Source organism: Pan troglodytes, chromosome 9 (genome assembly GCF_028858775.2).
Source record: "Pan troglodytes isolate AG18354 chromosome 9, NHGRI_mPanTro3-v2.0_pri, whole genome shotgun sequence".
In the NCBI taxonomy this organism is placed as follows: Eukaryota; Metazoa; Chordata; class Mammalia; order Primates; family Hominidae; genus Pan; species Pan troglodytes.
In genome coordinates, this window is record NC_072407.2 from 62,715,395 (window position 1) to 62,736,014 (window position 20,620).

Genomic DNA, 20,620 nt, shown 5'->3' on the forward strand with positions numbered 1-20,620 from the left:
TTCTAGAATGCACTTTTTTCTTTTTCATAAATAAATTTTATTGTATATATTTAAATATACAATTTGATGTTATGAGATACATATAGACAGCAAAAAGCCTCTGTAGTGAAGCAAATTAACAAACCCATCATCTCAGTTACCCGTTTTTTCGTTTTTGTTTTTGTGGCAAGAGAAGCAAAATCTATTCATTTCGCATGAATTCCATATACATTACAATTTTATTACTTACCATCCTCATAGTGTACCTTAGATCTCTAGACTTGTTCATCCTACATATCTGCTACTTTGTATCCTCTCATCTACATCTCCCATTTCCTCCCCCAGCCACTCCTGCTAACCAACATTTTGTTCTCTATATCTGTATATTTGAAATTTTTTAGCAAAAATGATATCAAAAGAGAAGAACCAAGTTAGAGGACTGACACTATCCAACTTCAAGACTTACAGTAAAGCTACAGTAATGAAGACAGTGTGGTATTGGTGAAAGAACAGACAAATGGATCAATAGGTGAAATCAGCCAGACACAGAAAAAAATATATCGCATTATCTCAAAATCCATTTTTTGATCAAAAGGAAAAAAATTATAGACAGGATAAATTGTTAGCAGTGACTACCGATGGATTGAATATGTACTTTGAAAATATGATATCACTTGTTTTGTTATATATAAGAATTTTAAATAAATATTCTGGGTTTCCAGCCGGGAGCTGTGGCTCACACCTGTAATCCCAGCACTTTGGGAGGCCGAGGTGGGTGGATCACTTAAGGTCAGAAGTTCGAGACCAGCCTGGCCAACATGGTGAAACCCCATCTCTACTAAAAATACAAAAAGTAGCTGGGCGTGGTGGCACACACCTGTGATTCCAGCTACTCGGGAGGCTGAGGTATGAGAATCCCTTGAACCCAGGAGGCAGAGGTTGCAGTGAGCTGAGATCATGCCACTGCACTCCAGCTTGGGTGACAAAGTGAGACTCTGTCTCAAAAACACAAACAAACAAAAATTATGTGTTTCTGAAATTATTCCAAAATTTATTCTGTTCCTATCAACATACCTCTGTGAGACTGATTTCTCTACTAGGGGTATTGTTAAAACAAAACATAGAAACAGTTTAAAAATGCATTATCTTCTGCAAGTAGCACTGCCATCAATCCGAGTTAAACAAATTAATAAGCAAGAAGCAAGTTTATTTAAATAGTGGAAATTTAAAGAGTGATGTACACAATGTTTATTCCAAGTGTGTATTATAGACTTTTAATGCAGGAAATCAGTATTTCCTTTGTAATTTTTGTTTAGCTACAGTTTTGGAAGAGCCAAAAGCTATGTGTAATAGTGATTATAATAGTTGTGGATCATTGTCAGATTTGTAATTCTTTTCTGTTTTCCCATGTTGAGATGACATTTATTAAAACAATTTTATGCCTACAGATTCTAATGAAAACTCTGGGCTTGAATTATTGTCTATCTTATTTTCCTAGTTGTTTATTTTTATTATATTTTACAAATGTGTTGGTCCACAATAAATTGAAAATTTTAATGGAAAAAATGGCCTTTCTCCACAGACTGTTTGTAAAGCATTCAGCTTTACGAGCATGTTCCTAAGCTAGGGATACAAAAGAGATTATGAAATGGTACTATAACTCCTGCCCTTAGAAGTTAGAGCATGTTTGAAGAAATCACAAATCAGAACACAACATAGAAGAATCACACTGTTAATGGCACTAACCACATGATTACAGGAGAGAACAGTGCAGAAGTCTTACCAAGATTTGCTGCATGGAGATGGGTCTGAAAGGCCAACAGGAGAAGGAAGGGGATTCTAGGTTTAAAAGACACTATTTCTTTTTTCTTTTTTTATTTTTTATTTTATTTTATTTTTTTGAGAGGGAGTCTCGCTGTGTCACCCAGGCTGGAGTGCAGTGGCGCAATCTCTGCTCACTCCCACCTCCGCCTCCTAGGTTCAAGTGATTCTCCTGCTGCAGCCTCCCAAGTAGCTGGGATTACAGGCGTGTGCCACCACACTCAGCTAATTTTTGTATGTTAGTAGAGACGGGGTTTCACCATGTTGGCCAGGCTGCTCTCAAACTCCTGATCTCAAGTGATCCACCCACCTCGGCCTCCCAAAATGCTGGGATTACAGGCGTGAGCCACTGTGCCCAGCCTGACATTATTTATTTTCAACTTTCTCTTCCTGCTGCCTGGATAACATGAATAAGGTTGATCATGTTATACCTTTCCAGACAGTAATCATGATTCTGTGGGCTTTCAAAAACAATGCTTACTTCTTTTTCCTTTAAATACCTTCAAGCCTTTCAGCAATATTATTGCCTGAAATTGTCATTTTCTTAAGCTCATAACATTAATAAATCTTCAGCATCTTTTTTCTATTTTAGAAAAATATATAAAAATGTAAACCCACAAGAGAAAGAAAACCCTCAATAATACACAAAAAAAGAAAAAAGAATCTGCACTCATGCCACCAACTCTTTTAACGTATATTTAATGAGCCTTAACATGTGTGAGACACTGTGCCATACATGGAGTTGGAAGTGGGGATAGATATCAGCCCCTGCCCCAAGGATCTCTGGTCTCAAGGTACTCATTTGTACCTGAGATACAACCTAAAATAAATAACTGGAATGTGATAGGACACTTCCAAAAAATAAAACAGCAAGCCACTATTAAGAATTACAATAAATAGGCCAGGTGTGGTGGCTCACACCTGTAATCCAGCACTTTGGGGGGCCTAGGCGGGCGTATCACAAGGTCAGGAGATCGAGACCGTCCTGGCTAACATGGTGAAACCCCATCTCTACCAAAAATACAAAATATTAGCCAGGCATGGTGGCGGGTGCCTGTAGTCCCAGCCACTCCGGAGGCTGAGGCAGGAGAATGGTGTGAACCCGGGAGGCAGAGCTTGCAGTGAGCCGAGATCGCGCCACTGCACTCCAGCCTGGGTGACACAGCAAGACTCCATCTCAAAAAAAAAAAAAAAAAAAAAGAATTACAATAAATATGTTTATCGGCATGAAAAACTATTTATACGACATTAAGCTTAAAAGCAGGTTATGAAGTATATATACATTATGATCCTAACTTGATTTTACTATGTAAAATACATATATGTGCACACAAAAGTTTACAAATCAAAATGCAAATACTATCATTAATTATGTCTGCGTGGTGAGATTGAGTGCTTTTTCTCTCCTTTTTTTATTATCTGCATTTTCCAATTTTGTCCACCTAATTTAAAAGGCATTAAAATGCAGTATGGCTCTCCCTCTCCCTCTCCCTCTCCCTGTCCCTCTCCCTGTCCCTGTCCCTGTCCCTCTCCCTCCCTCTCCCTCCCTCTCCCTCTCCCCGCGGTCTCCCTCTCCCTCTCTTTCCATGGTCTCCCTCTGATGCCGAGCCGAAGCTGGACTGTACTGCCACCATCTCGGCTCACTGCAACCTCCCTGCCGGATTCTCCTGCCTCAGCCTGCCGAGTCGCCACGCCTGACTGGTTTTCGTATTTTTTTGGTGGAGATGGAGTTTCGCTGTGTTGGCCGGTTTGGTCTCCGGCTCCTAACCGCGAGTGATCCGCCAGCCTCGGCCTCCCGAGGTGCCGGGATTGCAGACGGAGTCTCGTTCACTCAGTGCTCAATGTTGCCCAGGCTGGAGTGCAGTGGCGTGATCTCGGCTAGCTACAACCTCCACCTCCCAGCCGCCTGCCTTGGCCTCCCAAAGTGCCGAGATTACAGCCTCTGCCCGGCCGCCACCCCGTCTGGGAAGTGAGGAGCGTCTCTGCCTGGCCACCCATTGTCTGGGATGTGAGGAGCCCCTCTGCCTGGCTGCCCAGTCTGGGAAGTGAGGAGCGCCTCTTCCCGGCCACCATCCCGTCTAAGAAGTGAGGAGCGTCTCTGCCCAGCCGCCCATCGTCTGAGATGTGGGGAGCACCTCTGCCCTGCCACCCCGTCTGGGATGTGAGGAGCGCCTCTGCCCAGTGGCGACCCCGTCTGGGAGGTGAGGAGTGTCTCTGCCTGGCCGCCCAGTCTGAGAAGTGAGGAGCCCCTCCGCCCGGCAGCCGCCCCGTCTGAGAAGTGAGGATCCCCTCCGCCCGGCAGCCAGCCCGTCTGAGAAGTGAGGAGCGTCTCCGCCTGGCAGCCACCCCATCCAGGAGGGAGGTGGGGGGCCAGCCCCCGCCTGGCCAGCCGCCCCGTCCGGGAGGGAGGTGGGGGGTCAGCCCCCGCCCGGCCAGCCGGCCCCTCCGGGAGGGAGGTGGGGGGCGCCTCCGCCTGGCCGCCGCCCCGTCCGGGAGGTGCGGGGCACCTCTGCCCGGCCGCCCCTTCTGGGAAGTGAGGATCTCCTCTGCCTGGCCATCACCCCGTCTGGGAGGTGTACCCAACAGCTCATTGAGAACGGGCCATGATGACGATGGCAGTTTTGTGGAATAGAAAAGGGGGAAAGGTGGGGAAAAGATAGAGAAATCAGATTGTTGCTGTGTCTGTGTAGAAAGAAGTAGACATTGGAGACTTCATTTTGTTCTGTACTAAGAAAAATTCTTCTGCCCCGGGATGCTGTTGATCTGTGACCTTACCCCCAACCCTGTGCTCTCTGAAACATGTGCTGTGTCCACTCAGGGTTAAATGGATTAAGGGCGGTGCAAGATGTGCTTTGTTAAACAGATGCTTGAAGGCAGCATGCTCTTTAAGAGTCATCACCACTCCCTAATCTCAAGTACCCAGGGACACAAACACTGCGGGAGGCCGCAGGGTCCTCTGCCTAGGAAAGCCAGAGACCTTTGTTCACTTGTTTATCTGCTGACCTTCCCTCCACTATTGTCCTATGACCCTGCCAAATCCCCCTCTGCGAGAAACACCCAAGAATGATCAATTAAAAAAAAAAAAAAAGAGACTATAAACATAATTGGAGTGTTTAGAAATTTAAAAATAAAATCCCAGTAAAAAAAAAATAAATAATTAAAAATAAAAATAAAAAGCAGCATGATATTGCAATAATTGAGCATTAGAAAGCTGGAGAAAATAAATACTAAAGTGTTTGGGAGGGTTGAAAAGAGCCGGGCACATTCCTCAGCCCCGGGCTCAAAACAAACAAGCCCAGTACAAACACATCCCATCCTCCCATCCCACCACATATCGTCATATATCTCTCAAACTTCCTGAGCCCAGTACAAACACCACCAGGAAAGTCTCCGATAAGGAGACAGCCGTTCAAAGTTTTACTGAAAGAGCGGGAACCAAAAGAATTCCTTTGTTCCCCTGTAACTTTCAGGCTATAAAAAGCAAACACTCGCATTGTTCAGGGCCCTCTTGTATGCTGTGGAATGGAGGGACCAGGTTCGAACTTGTAGTAAAGATCCTTGCCGCTTGGCTTTGACTCTGGACTCTGGTGGTCTTCTTTGGGGAACTAACGGTCTGGGCATAACAGGGTCACAATAGGCTTCCCAGTAAAAATTAGAGGAGGATGTGAAAGCACAGCGTATTCCAAACTTTACAGTTGCATTTACATCTCTTGAGGTGAAAGAGAAATAACCATAAAAGGACTCTGGGACTACATAAAGATACAAGACAAATTGGTTTGGAGCACGGAAGTAAAATCTACCTATAAAATCCAGGTAAATATCTGATACTGGCACACAGGTTGGAGCAGAGAAAGAGGAAACACAGAGGTGCCAAAGGAACAAAGTAAGTCCATTGATACATTCTTGCCTATCTCTCCTCCAAATCAATGGGCACAAACTGTGGCCGGTCTACCTGTGTGGGTTCTGTTCTCTAGATTGGAGGGATGAAGACAAGTTCTTGACTCTATGTTGAAGCCAGTTGAAAAATGAGGGAGAATAAAACCATGAACGAAACAAGAAAGAAACAAAACAGAAGAGGAATGAAAAAGTAAGTTGATTGCTGTACAAGAGATAAAATGGACTGCAAAAAGAAAAAAAAAGCTAATGCTCGCCGGGCGCGGTGGCTCACACCTGTAAACCCAGCTCTTTGGGAGGCCGAGGCAGGAGAATCACCTGAGGTCAGGAGTTCGAGACCAGCCTGCCTAACATGGTGAAACCCCATCTCCACTAAAAATACAAAAATTAGCTGGGCGTAGTGGCAGGTGCCTGTAATCCCAGCTACTCGGGGGGCTGAGGCAGGAGAATCACGTGAACTCGGGAGGCGGAGGTTGCAGTGAGCCGAGATCGCTCCATTGCACTCCAGCCTGGGTGACAAGAGTGAAACTCCATCTTAAAAAAAAAAAAAAAAAAAAAAGCTAATGCTAAGAAAGGTGAATAATAGGTTGAACTGTATGCCATTCCATGAACATGGGCCCAAAAGGACGAGGCCATGCCCCACTGGGCACTTGATGATTATGTGGCTACCACAGGGACAACATAGAACACAGAAGTAATACTGGAGCCCTTGGCTTTGTAACACATTTTAATTAAGGTACTTCTTTCTGACAAGAAAACAATTAAAATTAAAATAGGTAGGGAAAGAACATTCATTTTCACCAGATCAGCATTTTGTGAAAGGTGATATAAGTGTATACCTGTGGATGTACTGGGTGATTTTGTGGAAATGATTCGGTTTCATGTTTTGCTTTATGCTATAAAATACTCTTGAAAATAATAATCATCTTCACTCTGTCAAAAGTGAAGTTAGCATGAAAATGAGGTAGAAAGAAACTATAAAGAAGTAAATTTTTCCCATTTTTATTTGAAATAATGTAGTCACAGAGCAAATTGCTGAGGTTTTCTCTAATTGCTTTAGTCTTATACTTTTGATCTCATCAGAGCTCCAATATTTTTATGTGTTCCTTGTTCTTAAAAATAATTGCAGTTGTTCTAATTCTTATTTTTAAAAAAAGGACAACTAGGGGTAAATATTTTGTCAACTGTCAAGAGAACAATCCTACTAAGTCAATAGGTGGAATCTATAAAAGGAGTCTATTTATTAGTTTCCCTTCTCATGTATCATTTACAGAATTGTCTTCATTTCAATTGAATAGTTAAAGAATCAGAACTGGCTGGCTCTGTCTTTAATTCCTTTTATAAAACCAGAACTTGACCCAGTAAAAATGTATTCTGAGTCCTAATAACTATAGACCTAGCCATGAATAATCTGGGTTCTATATGAAACTTACAGATCTTAGTCCAGAAACTAAAGAGCAGATATGAAAGGAGAAACTGTTGATAAATAAATGAAAAGTATTGAGTTTTCCTCATAAAATTTCGCAAGACAAAAAAAAAGCAATGATCAACAGCAAAGGAGAATGTAATGAAATCATATACATGCAGAAACATGGACAATTCTTTAATTGTATGCTTTTTAAAAGCTGAAAAATTTCTTGTTCTGGTTAATTACTGTACTCTGACTACCCATCTCCTATTTCCTTGCTCTTGAAATTGACCCTGTTCAATTCCTTGTATAAACTTTTCCTATGGCCACATCCACTGCCTAAAACAAGATAGAATACCTTGGGATCTAATAATAAAATAATAGTTCCTTTTTAAGCTCTTGCCATGTGCTAGGCACTGTTCCAACAGTTTTGCATAAATTAGGATAATTTGATCTTTAGACTAGCCTCCTTAGGTACCTTCTGTCATTTTACAGTTGAGACATAGGAACTAACAGGGATTTCATTAAGAAACTTGCTTAAAGTCCCAGACTTAGTGAAGTAGCAGATTGAAGATTAGAAAAGAGGGCTTGAGCAATATTTGGCCACCGAAACCAGATCCATAGGATGTATAACCTCACATTCTCAAATGCTATTGAGAGTTACGTGGTGTTACTCCAAGAGTCACAGCTATGGACTTTTTCTTTTTCCTTGTTTAAAATAAACTTTTGTGGGCTCAAATGTGTTTACATTTTTTTTTTTTTTTTGGAGATGGAGTCTCGCTCTGTCACCCAGGTTGGAGTGCAGTGGCACGATCTCGGCTCACTGCAAGCTCCACCTCCCGGGTTCACACCATTCTCCTGCCTCAGCCTCCCGTGTAGCTGGGACTACAGGCGACCACCACTACACCCAGCTAATTTTTTTTTTTTTTTTTTTGTATTTTTAGTAGAGACAGGGTTTCACCATGTTAGCCAGGATGGTCTCGATCTCCTGACCTCGGGATCTGCCCACCTTGGCCTCCTAAAGTGCTGGATGTGTTTCCATTTTGAAAAAAAAAATTCCTCTGTAATCAGATATTTCAGAAAGATGTTTTCTCCCTTTTCATTGAGTTTTCAACCATTTTCAGTTGCATCTAGCATCGGAGGGTAAGGGTTATGAGTACAGGTTCTGGATTAAATTCTCTCATTGTGAAATGGGGATATTAGTAGAGTACCTATCTCATGGGGTTCTGTAAAGGGTACAGAGATAATGTATCTCATGCACTTAACATAGAAATAATAATAGAGCCAACCCTGTAATCGGCACAATTCCACATACTTTGCAGAGAATAACTCTTTAATACTCAAACTGACTCTCTAAGGAAGGTAGTCTTATTAGCTCTATTTTACAGACAGAAAACAAAGGCAAAGAGAGGTTAACAAACTTGCCAAAGACACAAAGTTGGGGTTAGATGCCAAGTTCATGTTCCTAAACATGACACTATACAGACCCTACTGTGCCTATAAGTCTTTAATAAATGTTAGCTCTCTATACACCTCACCTAAAGCTTGCTAAAGAGAATCCTTACTAACTCACTCAATCACGAAGAAGTTAATCCGGTTTATAAACTCCTCTCCATGGCATCAGAAGACAGAAGTTTTGTTGTTGGGTAGTTGCAGGAGCAGAGTCAATACCCTGTCACCAAGGCTGGCCTGGAAAACAAGCTGCAAATGTCCAGAGTGATGCTGCATGGAGGGGGATTCTGAACCAACAGCCAAGAATCCCATTTTCGAGTCCTAACTCTGCCACATGTTTTCTGTGTAACCTTGAGCATGTCACTTAACGACTCAGCTTCAATTTCTCATCTGTAAATCAAGGGGAATGAGACAGGATAAATGGAAAGGGTCTTTTCTACCCTAAAATTTCTGGATTCTATGAGCACAGGGTCTGCATATGTGTCCTTGTTAGATACCAGTGATACATTGTACCAATAGGTTATTCATAGTATTCATACTTCATACCAAGAATGAGACATTCATCACTCTAACTTTCTTGATATTCATAAGCACAAGAAAATTGTTGTGCTTTTGAAGACCTCAAAAAAAGGAATCTAAGGCTAAAGACAAATTTTTTAAGTGTCATAATTTTTTTCAAGAATTAATAGTCATTGTTGTCCATATTCAGTTGTACTGGCTTATTTCCAACAAAATTTCCCTTGCCTACATGGGGCCTGAGACGCTCTAAGTTTTCAGAAGGACAGAAATGAATAAAAGCATTTTTCCTAAAGAACAGAAGAATCATCTTAAGTGGGCATATGTGAACTATCTAGTTTCCCAATTACTGGCAAACAATTTTAATCTTGGACTGCCCTCCTTGCCATACAAGTATTGTATTACTTGGCCCCTGTATTAGTTTTCTATTTGTTGATATAACAAACTACCACAAATGTAGTGGCTTAAAACAATATAATTTTTTTATCTGACAGTTCTGTAGGTCAGAATTCCAATACCAGCTCACTAGACTAAGTTCAAGGTGTCAGCAGACTCATGTTCCTTCCTGGAGACTCTAGGGAAGAATCTGTTTCCTTGTTTCATCCAGCTTCTAGAGACGACCCATACACCTTGGTTCATGGGCGCCTTCCTCCAACTTCACAGTTGGCAGCATAGCATCTCTCTAATGAGGGATGGTTTCAGGATGAAACTATTCCACCTCAGATCATCAGGAATTAGAGTCTCATAAGGAGCATGCAACCTAGATCCCCAACATGTGCAGTTCACAGTAGGGTTCATGCTGCTATGAGAATCCAATGCCACGCTGATCTGATAGGAGGCAGAGCTCAGGCAGTAATGCTTGCCTGCTGCTTACCTCATGTAGTGCAGCCAGGTTTCCAACAGACCACAGACAGGTACCAGTCCTTGGCGTGGGGGTTGGGGATTTATGAGAATCATGTTTCTATCAGTTGTTATGGCCCATTATCTGCTCACTTGTTCTCTCCATTTGCATAGATAATTGACATTTGACATTTGGTAAGATTTTCTTTAGTTTCTTTTCTGGATAAACGTATCACTTTTGTATGTTTTGTGATACTTAGGACATAATGATGTCATCCAAGCCAACAAGCCATGCTGAAGTAAATGAAACCATACCCAACCCTTACCCACCAAGCAGCTTTATGGCTCCTGGATTTCAACAGCCTCTGGGTTCAATCAACTTAGAAAACCAAGCTCAGGGTGCTCAGCGTGCTCAGCCCTACTGCATCACATCTCCGGGAATCTTTGCTAGCAGTCAACCGGGTCAAGGAAATATACAAATGATAAATCCAAGTGTGGGAACAGCAGTAATGAACTTTAAAGAAGAAGCAAAGGCACTAGGGGTAAGTCTATTTACTACCAGAATTTTAATTTCACATTTGCAAGGTCTTCTTATAAGTTATAGGAGAGTATCATCCAATTGCTAAAAAGTTCTGAACGTTATTCTGAAATTATCTCTTTTAGACAGAAAAATTTAGTCTGCCTACAGACTTTCCCTTGAGTTCATTTCATTTTAGATCAAGCAAAAATATAACAGGACACAGAGGAGCCTCCCTAGCTGGAGAATTTGGTAATATTGACGTGACAGAAACACTGTTACATCTAGCTTGATCTCATTTCTTCAAAGGACTTTTTGGACAATCTCAATCCCATCTCTGGATTAGTTACAAGTCTGGTTTTTGCATAAAGGTGAATTTACATAACAATGAACAATGATGGCTGCCCCCAGAAAAGGAAACTACAAATGGGCAGTCTGGGAAAGGCTGAGTGTGAAAGAATTGGGGGACATTCCATCTGCTATGCCTCTTTCACCAATACCCTTAGAGATGCTGCAGTTTAACTGTCACCTTACTTCTACAAAGGAGACTCTGAACTGACTGCCTTGTTTCTGCAGGCATTGTAAAAACAAAAATGCCCTACTTGTAAGAAAATTCCGCCTGCCTAGGTAGAATTGTTAGTCCCTTCTCTGTGCTTTCCAAATACATCATTCATCCCGCTAGCACAATTCCACCAAATTATATTAAGTCTCTCCCTGTGAATAGCTCAAAATGCTCTGCTGGAGCATTCCGTAAATGAATGCTCATTATGTGCCAGAAACTCTTCTAGCCATCTTACTATGTATTTCAAGTTGTGATGTTTTAGGGAAGTAAAAATGAGCATAAGTTCTCTTGCAGCAGCCTATTTACTAAGCTGTGGAGGTGGCCCTTCTGATCCTTCTCCTCCCAGATAGAGGAAATTCCCTGCTCCTAATAAGCCAGTGGGACAAACTAACATCCCATACAGCCAGCCCCACACAGGTGCTTGGAATATCATTGAGCACAAAGGAGGTGCAATCTCTGCCCTTACAGAACTTACGCCCTAGAGGGGGAAATCAGACTGTACACATAATAAGGAAGTAAAGTACTTAGTGTGTTAGAAGGTGTCGAATGATATAGACAAAACAAAGAAGTGTAAAAGGGCTAAAAAGTACTAGGCAGTGAGGAGGCAGCAATTTCAAGGTGGTCAGAATGGGCTTTCCTTAGAACATGACATTTGAGCAAAAACCTGAAGTTAGGAGTGAGCCCTGCAGATATTAGGGAAAGAGAAAACCACCAGTGTAAAAGTCTTTAGATGAAAATGTGTGTGAGGTATTTGAAGAACAGGGAGGAGGCCAATAAAATAGAACAGAATGAGTGAGGGAGGGAGCAGTTGTCAGGAGGGCAGATGAGTGGCAGAGGCCACAAGTGGTGAGGCCTGCAGAGCAGAAGGCTTTGGCTTTGACTGGGTGGATGAGGAACCACTGAAGCATGCTGCCCGGCACCGAAGAGGCGTGTGATAAAAATACTTTAAAAGAATGTGAAGTTTTGTTTTCAAAATCTCCAGTTGGCAGAAGCTACTTCCTCTCTCTGAAGATTGTTATTTCTATGCCATCAGCAGGCCCTGGGCATCATGACAGTGCAGGGGCCACAGGTGGCAGGACTTGGCACACCTGTACCAGTCAACTCAGACCTTAAAGTGCTTCTGTGGCCAAAAATGCAGACAAATTGTATGTCCAAATTTTTAAGTCTGTCCTATAGGCAATTTTGATCAGTAAATGGTACAGCCAGGGCTGCAGGAGGAGAAACGAGGGCCAGTACAAATCCAGATCTAACTGCCCCTCATCAAGGTGACAGCAAGGATGAGAATGGGAAGTTTGTGACCAGACGGCTGAATTGCTGCTCTAAAGAGCAGTTGTAAAAACCAAATATAAAGTCTAATTCAGGAGTTCTTTAAGTGAGATAGGCTAAACGTGGCCCATCATCTCTCTGAAGCTATAAGCAAAAGTATGGTATGTGTGTGTATGAATGTGCAAGAATAATTTTTCAGGGAGAAAGGTTCATGGTTTTTATCGATGTCTCAAGAAACTTTTAGCATTGTTTATGAAACTGGGTTTTTTTCTAATTTTAATTCGATTTACTTGTGTTCAGTAGCTATTTATTGAAGAAATAAATACAGCAGTCTTTGTATTTGCAGTCTCCCTGGATAGATAAGATGTAAACATGGGGAAAAATAAATTACAAATCTACAATCAAGTTTTGGACCAATCTAGAAATGATTATTCCTCAGAAATCTATCTTTATTTACAATGAAGGAAGGTTCAATAAGAGGTACAAGGAGGTAAAAGATGTATGCCTTACTTTTAGTAATATACGATTGATAAGAAGAATGATGGGTAAGAAAATGATTGCATACGTGCAACTTTTTAAAAAAGGACAATATACACTTTGGGAGGCCAAGGCGGGCAGATCAAGAGGTCAGAAGATCCAGACCTTCCTGGCTAACACCGTGAAACCCCGTCTCTACTAAAAATACAAAAAGAAATTAGCCAGGCATGGTGGTGGGAGCCTGTAGTCCCAGCTACTAGGGAGGGTGAGGCAGGAGAATGGTGTGAACCCGGGAGGCGGAGCTTGCAGTGAGCCGAGATCATGCCACTGCACTCCAGCCTGGGCAATAGAGCAAGACTCTGTCTCAAAAAAAAAAAAAAAAAAAAAAACCAATATAAATGAATCCAAAATCAAGTAATAAGGTGTGTTTTATGTCATGAGATGCAACTGAAATTCAGAAAGAAGGAAAAAGATTAATTTGGTGTAATCAAGAAGACTTCATGGAAAAGGTAGAGCAGAGCTGAGCATGGGGGAAGACAATACTGAATAATTCAGACAGGCTCAGCAGTCAATGTGCTGCAGTAAATTCCCAGATCTGCCTCTTAGGAATTGTGTGACCTTGGATACCTGGTATCTTTATGTCTCTGGGACTCAATCCAGTTGTAGGAGGATTACATGAAACAATAAATGTAAAGTGTTCAGAACATGACCAAGCACATAATTCATGCCTAATAAATGGTTTTATCTTCACCAATTCCTTTAGCCGTAACTGGGATGACCCAAGCAGAGAACTGATCCATCTGAAAAAGCAGCTACTGACATCACAGTTAAAGTATTGTTTTTCTAATAGTCTTTTAGAGGCCCTCAGAGATGCTAATGCATGATTAAGCAGCTGTACTTTCTGAAGAATTCTTCTTGGGCCACCCCAGTAAATCTCCCCAAATACCTCAAAACAGGGCGTTTCACTAAGGGCCTTGCACTCCAGTTATTCTAGTATATGTCAGAATCTTCATGACCCACCTCCTGCTTCAGATGTGTGCCTGAATGGACAACGATGGATCTCAGCAAAATTGACAATAAATAAGCAGGGGCAGCAATGACAGTAATGTTTCACACGTCTGAAAGTGAAGAAGTAATTTTAAATGGCTGTTTTCTTTTTTCAGGTGATCCAGATCATGGTTGGATTGATGCACATTGGTTTTGGAATTGTTTTGTGTTTAATATCCTTCTCTTTTAGAGAAGTATTAGGTTTTGCCTCTACTGCTGTTATTGGTGGATACCCATTCTGGGGTGGCCTTTCTGTGAGTAGATTGCTAGAACACCACTTCTTCTTGGTTTATAAAATATTCCCTCTTGGTTTATAAAGTATTGCTATCTCCAGCCAATTCACAACTCATTTCTTGATAAAGCCCTACATCTGAGGGCTGGAGAATTTAGAAAAATTAACAGCTCTGAATGAGCATGAAAAAATCGGGAACTTTTTCGCCATTTTACCTAGGAGCTTATTCCATTCTTTAAAATTTAATCATGTAATCAGCAAGCCAAAGTTTTGATTTCCTACTACATTTGAGATGGAAATGTATGTATTGGGTGGAGAGAGAGAGAAAAGAAAAGGTGATTGGAAACATGATTAAAAATATGCAAGTAAGCCAGGCATAGTGGTGTGTGATTGTAGTCCCAGCTACTTGGGAGGCTGAGGCCAGGGAATTGCTTGAGTTCAAGAGATGGAGGCCAGCCTGGGCAATACAGTGAGACTCAATCTCTAAAAAAATTTTTTAATTAAAAAAATGCAATTGATTATGAGAAGGGATGGAGCAGTAAGCCTCAGAACAAGGAATGCTTAAACACTGTGAGTTCTTCATAGGCCAGAAATTAAGGAAAAGAAAATAAAAAAGAAGTCAAGGACATATGACTGAGAGTTACTCCAGAAAATTCAGAAGTGCGAGAGAAAATTTTGAGAAGGAAACTAGATGAACATAAATAGACCAACCTTTCATATAAAGAGAAATTCCCAAGCACAACCAGTTAACCCATTTCACAAATAAATTTGTCCATTTCCACAGTTTATTATCTCTGGCTCTCTCTCTGTGTCAGCATCCAAGGAGCTTTCCCGTTGTCTGGTAAGTTAGACTGTCTCTACTTTTTGAACCCCTTTAAAGATTAGCTTAACATATTGGGGAGGAAAATTGAAAAGCTGGATTTGGGAAATGCAAAAGGGAGCACCTTTCCCAAAAAAAATCTATTGGTTGCCTCATGGTCTGAGCGCTGGGGTGAGAAAATGGTCCACACAGTTTGCCACTAAGAAATGGCAGAGCTCCATATCCTGACTCTTGAATTCACAAGGGTGAGAAGTAGTAAAAATCAGGGTTGTTTAAGCTTTAACCTAAAAGCTCCCTGGTTCAGTCTGGTCACACTCTATTATGGGAAGTCCAAAGGAGAATCCAGGAGCCAGGAAATACGTACTAGACACATCAGTTACCAAGTCTCTACTGTTCATTTGCCACTTCTCAGCTCTGTCTTGTATTTTTATTTTTTTATTTGTGCTATTTCCTACTCTTATACAGGTTGTGTGTTTTACAATTCTTTAAATTGCCATTAAATGAGTCTAGCTTGTTCTGTAAGAAGAGTTTATAAAAATGATCAGTAAGACCGGACTTTGAGCTCTGTCGGTCACAGCACCCCACCTATTCCAATTTCGTGGTCTACTATTGAACCAGGAAAAAGAAAGTGATTTACCAAGAACTAGAGTCAACTAGAGCAGAGGTGGTGTCAAGATTATACGTAATCCAGTACAAGAAAGAAGAACGGGGAAAGAGGAACACAGAATCATGTAGCTCCTGCTCTTGCAGACAAAAGAAGAATAAAATAATTAAATTAAATTAAATTAAAATAAGCCTAATTCTGATTAACCCTCCTGTTGCAGTCCAAAAACAAAATAAAGCACCCTTTCTCTGCATCTTTTAAGGATCCTTCCGTCTAATTGAGATTGTCGAAGCATAGATTCCACCTCTTAGAGGAGTCAGCCACTGACACATACCTAAGACAATTTTTCTAAGAGCTTTTAGAGAACTTCAGGAGGCTCTAAGGCACGCTGCAGCACAAGCACATTCTAAAGAACTCGACTGTGCCACCCCTAGCAAGTCACCTGCGGACTTGGTTTCACAATTATTCTTCTGCATGTTAAAATCCTATTGTAGAAACTGGGGAAAGTTTTGTAGTCGCCCATACACCTCTGCCCACAAAAGCCTAAATTTTCTCCTTCTAAATTTGGGGGTTCATATTTAGTCCCCAGAGAGACTTAGGGTTTTCATTAATTCCTAAATTTTTCAGCAAACATGTTGTGTCTAAATACTTTCCCATCTATGAAATCATATGTTATCGTACTACCTCATTCAAAGGCTGTAAGAGTTGAGATAACTTAAATAATTTAACACAGTGTCTGCCACAGAAAAATGCTCATTAGAAGTTTGTTTTTTCATTTTTTAATGAAGAAAATATAGTTGTTATTGTGCATGAGGCTTTTAGTAAAATCCAATAGATGAGTGCCTGCTTTATATGATTTACATTTTTCTACAGCTTTTTAGAAGTACCCTACATCTAGGCTGCATACAGAATAATGTTTATGGTAATTACCCAGAAGGGCAGAAAACAGAATAATTTCAACTTGAAAAATTGTTTTGAAAGTTCAAAAATTAAGAACCATGAAATTTGATTGATTCTTATTTCACTTAACTTCAGTGATCCTGTATATAATTGATTTTTTCCTGCCATCTCCATTAGGTGAAAGGCAGCCTGGGAATGAACGTTGTTAGTTCTATCTTGGCCTTCATTGGAGTGATTCTGCTGCTGGTGGATATGTGCATCAATGGGGTAGCTGGCCAAGACTACTGGGCCGTGGTAAGTATCCCATAATCCACCATGTGCCTGCTCTCTTTTCAGTCCCGTAAAGTGGGTCTATGTTTTATTTCTTAATACCGTATACCAGCTCTAGTGGAAAATCTTTTTTCTATTCTAGCCCCACCCCTACTCATATGATCTCTGGGACTATAGAATAAAGTGAGAGGGTTACCTCTACAGATAGACCGAGGCTTAAAGGACATCCTTTATTGGCCCATCTCACTGTTAATCACATGAACAATGGGGAAGGGTTTGGATAGGCCTCCATGGCTTCTAAAATTGTCCAAAAATTATTTTCCCAACATTTGAAATTCTATATAAATAAGGTAGTCAAGCTATTGAGTGTTTTTTGTTAAAGTTCAGAGTAAAGTATGAAGTGAGAGGGAAATGACAGGGATAAGAACATCTGATTTTTACAGAGAAACCCAAGGAATGAAGCAATTGCAAAATGAAGCACGTATCTCTGAATGTGCTCAAAACACAATCACACATTCATTAGCCTTATATAGCCAAGCACGGACTCTGACCTTAGGAGGAAATGGGTGGCCCAAGGGCAGGAATGCTTACCATCTATAAGGAATGGAGCAACATGGTATAAAATGAGGTTGGGCTGGAAGCTGTCATCCTACCTCAATGGCCACGTTAACCATTTTGGTCTTCATTCTGTGAGCAATGGAAAACCACAGAAGAGTGGTTTTATTGGTTTCATTTTATTTTATGTTGGGGTTGGTTTTGCTTTTGCTTTTCAGTTTACAAAAAGCAGAGTTTATTAAATTACTGTGGGCTACATATATCTTAAGAAAGACACAGAATGACTTCCTTATCTATCTAGAACTTATTAACATTAAGACAATATCACAATATTTTGAACAAATAACCACAATAACATTTCCTTTATCAGTTCTCTCAATACTGTGTAAGTAATTCTGTTTCACTGGATCTCGGAGTGGCAGGCTTATGAAGCCATCTGCTTCTCAACTAAAGGGTTCTGAAATCCTGACTCCAACCATTGGTATAATCTGAAAGTTGTCTAGGCACTCCCATCAGATGCGTGTCCCCTAGAGTATGTTCTTTGAAGTGTCAGTAGTTTGAATTGCTGGCACACTCCTTTTCCACCAAGCTCTGAGACAATCCTTTGTTAAAAACATAGGAGAGTTTTAGGCCGGGAATTTGAATGATCACTTTTGTGCTTGGAAAGGACAACACTGTTTGCAGCATAAGGAAAAGCTTATATAAGAAGGTGTATTAGTTTGTTTTCACCCTGCTGATAAAGAAATACCAAAGACTGAGAAGAAAAAGGGGTTTAATGAGCTTACAGTTCCACATGGCTGGGGAGGCCTCACAATCATGGCAGAAGGCAAGGAGGAGCAAGTCACATCTTATACGGATGGGGGCAGGCAAAAAAAATAGAGCTTGTGCAGGGCAACTCCTGGTTTTTAAAACCATCAGATCTCATGAGACCCATTCACTATCACAAGAACAGCATGGGAAAGACCCACCCCCATAATTCAATCATCTCCCACCAGGTTCCTCCCACAACAAGTGGGAATTATGGGAGCTACAAGATGAGATTTGGGTGGGGACACAGAGCCAAACCATATCAGGAGGCAAAAATAGATGAGAAAGCTTCTCGGTAAATAAGGCAGAGTGAAGCAAGAACAAAGTTCATCCTCCAAAATACCAAACAAAAGAACAAAAATTATTCAAAAAAACAGCTTTCAAACTGGCATCCAAGTAGAGAAACAAATCATTCTGATGCTACTCAAAGCTGAAAAAAAGCACAGCTTTTAGACCTGGCTCTTGTTTCCCTAGAAACAAAACTGAGGAAAGAAGGGAAGCCAGAAAAAAATACTGAGAAGTCTCACTAACACTCTCCAGTCTGTAGCTGAGAAGGCTAGGGTGGAGAGCAGTCAATTCTGTGAAAGGATAAAGCAAATCCTGTATGGTACAAGACCATGGGTAGTACCCAGGACCTCAGGAGACAGAAGAAAGGGCAATACCTTCCCATACCCTGCATGGTACCCTACTACCAGCAGGGAATGAGCAGAAATGCACAGGAATAAACCTCCAGCCAAGGAGCAGGCCTCCATACTAAGCATTTAGCAGGCTCTCAGAAGACAGAAAAAGCGAAGTCCATCTTCACTAGCAAGAACTGTGCTCGAAGCCAGCTAAGCTATCTCTCTCCCTGCAACAGCTATATGTTCACATTCAGAAACATGGATATAAAACAACCACTAGGGCTCAAGTTGTAATGGAAGCAAGGAAGACAAATGGGACCCAAATAAACAGAAGAGTGAATGAAGGAAAATTCACCTACACTGTATCTGATCAAATAGAAGGCCTGTATACAGTTCAAGTGAGCTTAATACTTTTATTTAAAATAGAAATAACATGATTCCATTCTTATAGAATGATGCTCCTCTCTCTTGGTTATTCTCTTTTTTCCCTCTCACGGCATCTTTCCACACATCCATTCTTCTGCCTTTTCCCTGTACACAGAGAGCTAGGATAATAGTCATCAAACATTAATTTTGGTTATTTCTAAGCACTGGCATTTGGAATGATCCGTTGGTTTCTATATTGCTTGACTTTTTTAATGAGTAGTAACATTTGTATTAAAAAAAACAATGAGGCCATCACAAAGGAAAAAAACTACCTTCTTTCTACTATTTCTAAACAAAATAGCCTACTTACCAAAAGGAAAGACTTCTGGCATTTTAAAGAAAATGCAAAATAAATTCACACTCCTCTGGAACAAGCATTTGATGATACTGGAAGAATAAGCGTGGAGCGAGTTGAGTATAAGCAATAGCACATTTGATGAGTCAATAACTTTTTGAAGCCCACGTGAGGCCCTCCTGATTAGCCAAAATTTCACTATTTATTTATGATTTCAGCTTTCTGGAAAAGGCATTTCAGCCATGCTGATGATCTTCTCCCTCTTGGAGTTCTCCATAGCTTGTGCCACAGCCCATTTTGCCAACCAAGCAAACACCGTGACCAATATGGTGAGTTGGGTCTCTTCTTTGTAAAATAATCTGAAAATGCCCTGGAGAAATACAGACTTGTGTCTGCTAAATCCTACTATCGGCTTACCAGAATGCTCTTTGTCCTTCACTCTGATGGTACCAGGGGAAATTGCATAGGATTGTAGTAACCATATTGCTTGTTTTTATTCCTTCTTTCCAGTCTGTCCTGGTTATTCCAAATATGTATGTAAGGAACCCTGTGACACCAGCGTCTTCTTCAGCTCCTCCCAGATGCAACAACTACTCAGCTAATGTCCCTAAATAGTAAAAGAAAAAGGGGTATCAGTCTAATCTCATGGAGAAAAACTACTTGCAAAAACTTCTTAAGAAGATATCTTTTATTGTCCACAATGATTTCTAGTCTTTAAAAACCGTGTTTGAGATTTGTTTTTAGGTTGGTCGCTAATGATGGCTGTATCTCCCTTCACTGTCTCTTCCTACATTACCACTACTACATGCTGGCAAAGGTGAAGGATCAGAGGACTGAAAAATGATTCTGCAACTCTCTTAAAGTTAGAAATGTTTCTGTTCGTATTACTTTTTCCTTAATAAAATGTCATTAGAAACAAAAGCCTTTTTCAGTATGTTTAAAAAATTGATTTTGATTTGATATTGGTTGTAGAGCAGTAGATCTGATCTATACTCCAAGAAGATTGATAAACCTTCTTTGATGATGATTTTTCTAGGTGTCCAGTCACTGGAGTTCCCTAACTCATCTCCTCCTCATCTTTCTGTTCAGAAAGCAAGTGTCCAATTGCCCTTGTTGGAGGTCATATTATTCTATACATTAATATCATCAAACATCTTGCCTCTTAACTATCTACAAAATTTTGCTATTTACAGAGTATTTTCATGTACATTAAACTCACCTGCAATGGGACAACAGTCAGACAGGGATGCTGCATTGAGGGGTTTTCATTTGAGTTTTGGCTTTTTGTTTTTGAATTGTTGGCACATTTATA

The 20,620-nt window shown here is 40.8% G+C and overlaps 1 protein-coding gene and 1 long non-coding RNA gene across 6 annotated transcripts in view; one reads left to right on the plus strand and one right to left on the minus strand.

Moving 5' to 3' along the window:
• The window catches only part of LOC107967096 (uncharacterized), an 88,871-nt gene that overhangs the window by 7,120 nt on the left and 61,131 nt on the right, over positions 1-20,620 (minus strand). For 2 of the 4 annotated variants that reach the window (XR_001707303.3, XR_001707305.3), the window contains 4 exons: positions 19,726-19,915; positions 19,324-19,400; positions 17,197-17,292; positions 8,045-8,944 (listed from right to left, as the gene is read on the minus strand). This is a non-coding gene — a long non-coding RNA (uncharacterized LOC107967096). Of the gene's footprint in view, positions 1-7,867; positions 8,945-17,196; positions 17,293-19,323; positions 19,401-19,725; positions 19,916-20,620 lie in introns of those variants that run through there. The other 2 variants (XR_008538044.2, XR_010147553.1) reach the window with 2 other exon arrangements.
• MS4A12 (membrane spanning 4-domains A12) lies at positions 5,633-20,229 on the plus strand. 2 transcript variants are annotated; one of them, XM_001140063.5, is made up of 7 exons: positions 5,633-5,683; positions 10,171-10,452; positions 13,896-14,033; positions 14,796-14,852; positions 16,513-16,629; positions 19,527-19,637; positions 19,819-20,229. In XM_001140063.5, exons 2-7 carry the CDS (start codon positions 10,177-10,179, stop codon positions 19,921-19,923), a joined length of 804 nt encoding a protein of 267 aa, XP_001140063.1. In that variant the 5' UTR covers positions 5,633-5,683; positions 10,171-10,176; the 3' UTR covers positions 19,924-20,229. The 2 variants fall into 2 exon arrangements, with proteins under 2 accessions (XP_001140063.1, XP_003313084.1); XM_003313036.4 differs by lacking the exon at positions 13,896-14,033.

What these genes read in the sequence shown, in the direction of transcription:
- MS4A12 (XM_001140063.5), top strand. Translation starts at nt 10,177, where the DNA reads ATGATGTCATCCAAGCCAACAAGCCATGCTGAAGTAAATGAAACCATA. An exon ending in AAGAAGCAAAGGCACTAGGG is followed by an intron (nt 10,453 to 13,895) that starts GTAAGTCTATTT and finishes TTCTTTTTTCAG; the next exon opens with GTGATCCAGATCATGGTTGG. An exon ending in AGGAGCTTTCCCGTTGTCTG is followed by an intron (nt 14,853 to 16,512) that starts GTAAGTTAGACT and finishes CATCTCCATTAG; the next exon opens with GTGAAAGGCAGCCTGGGAAT.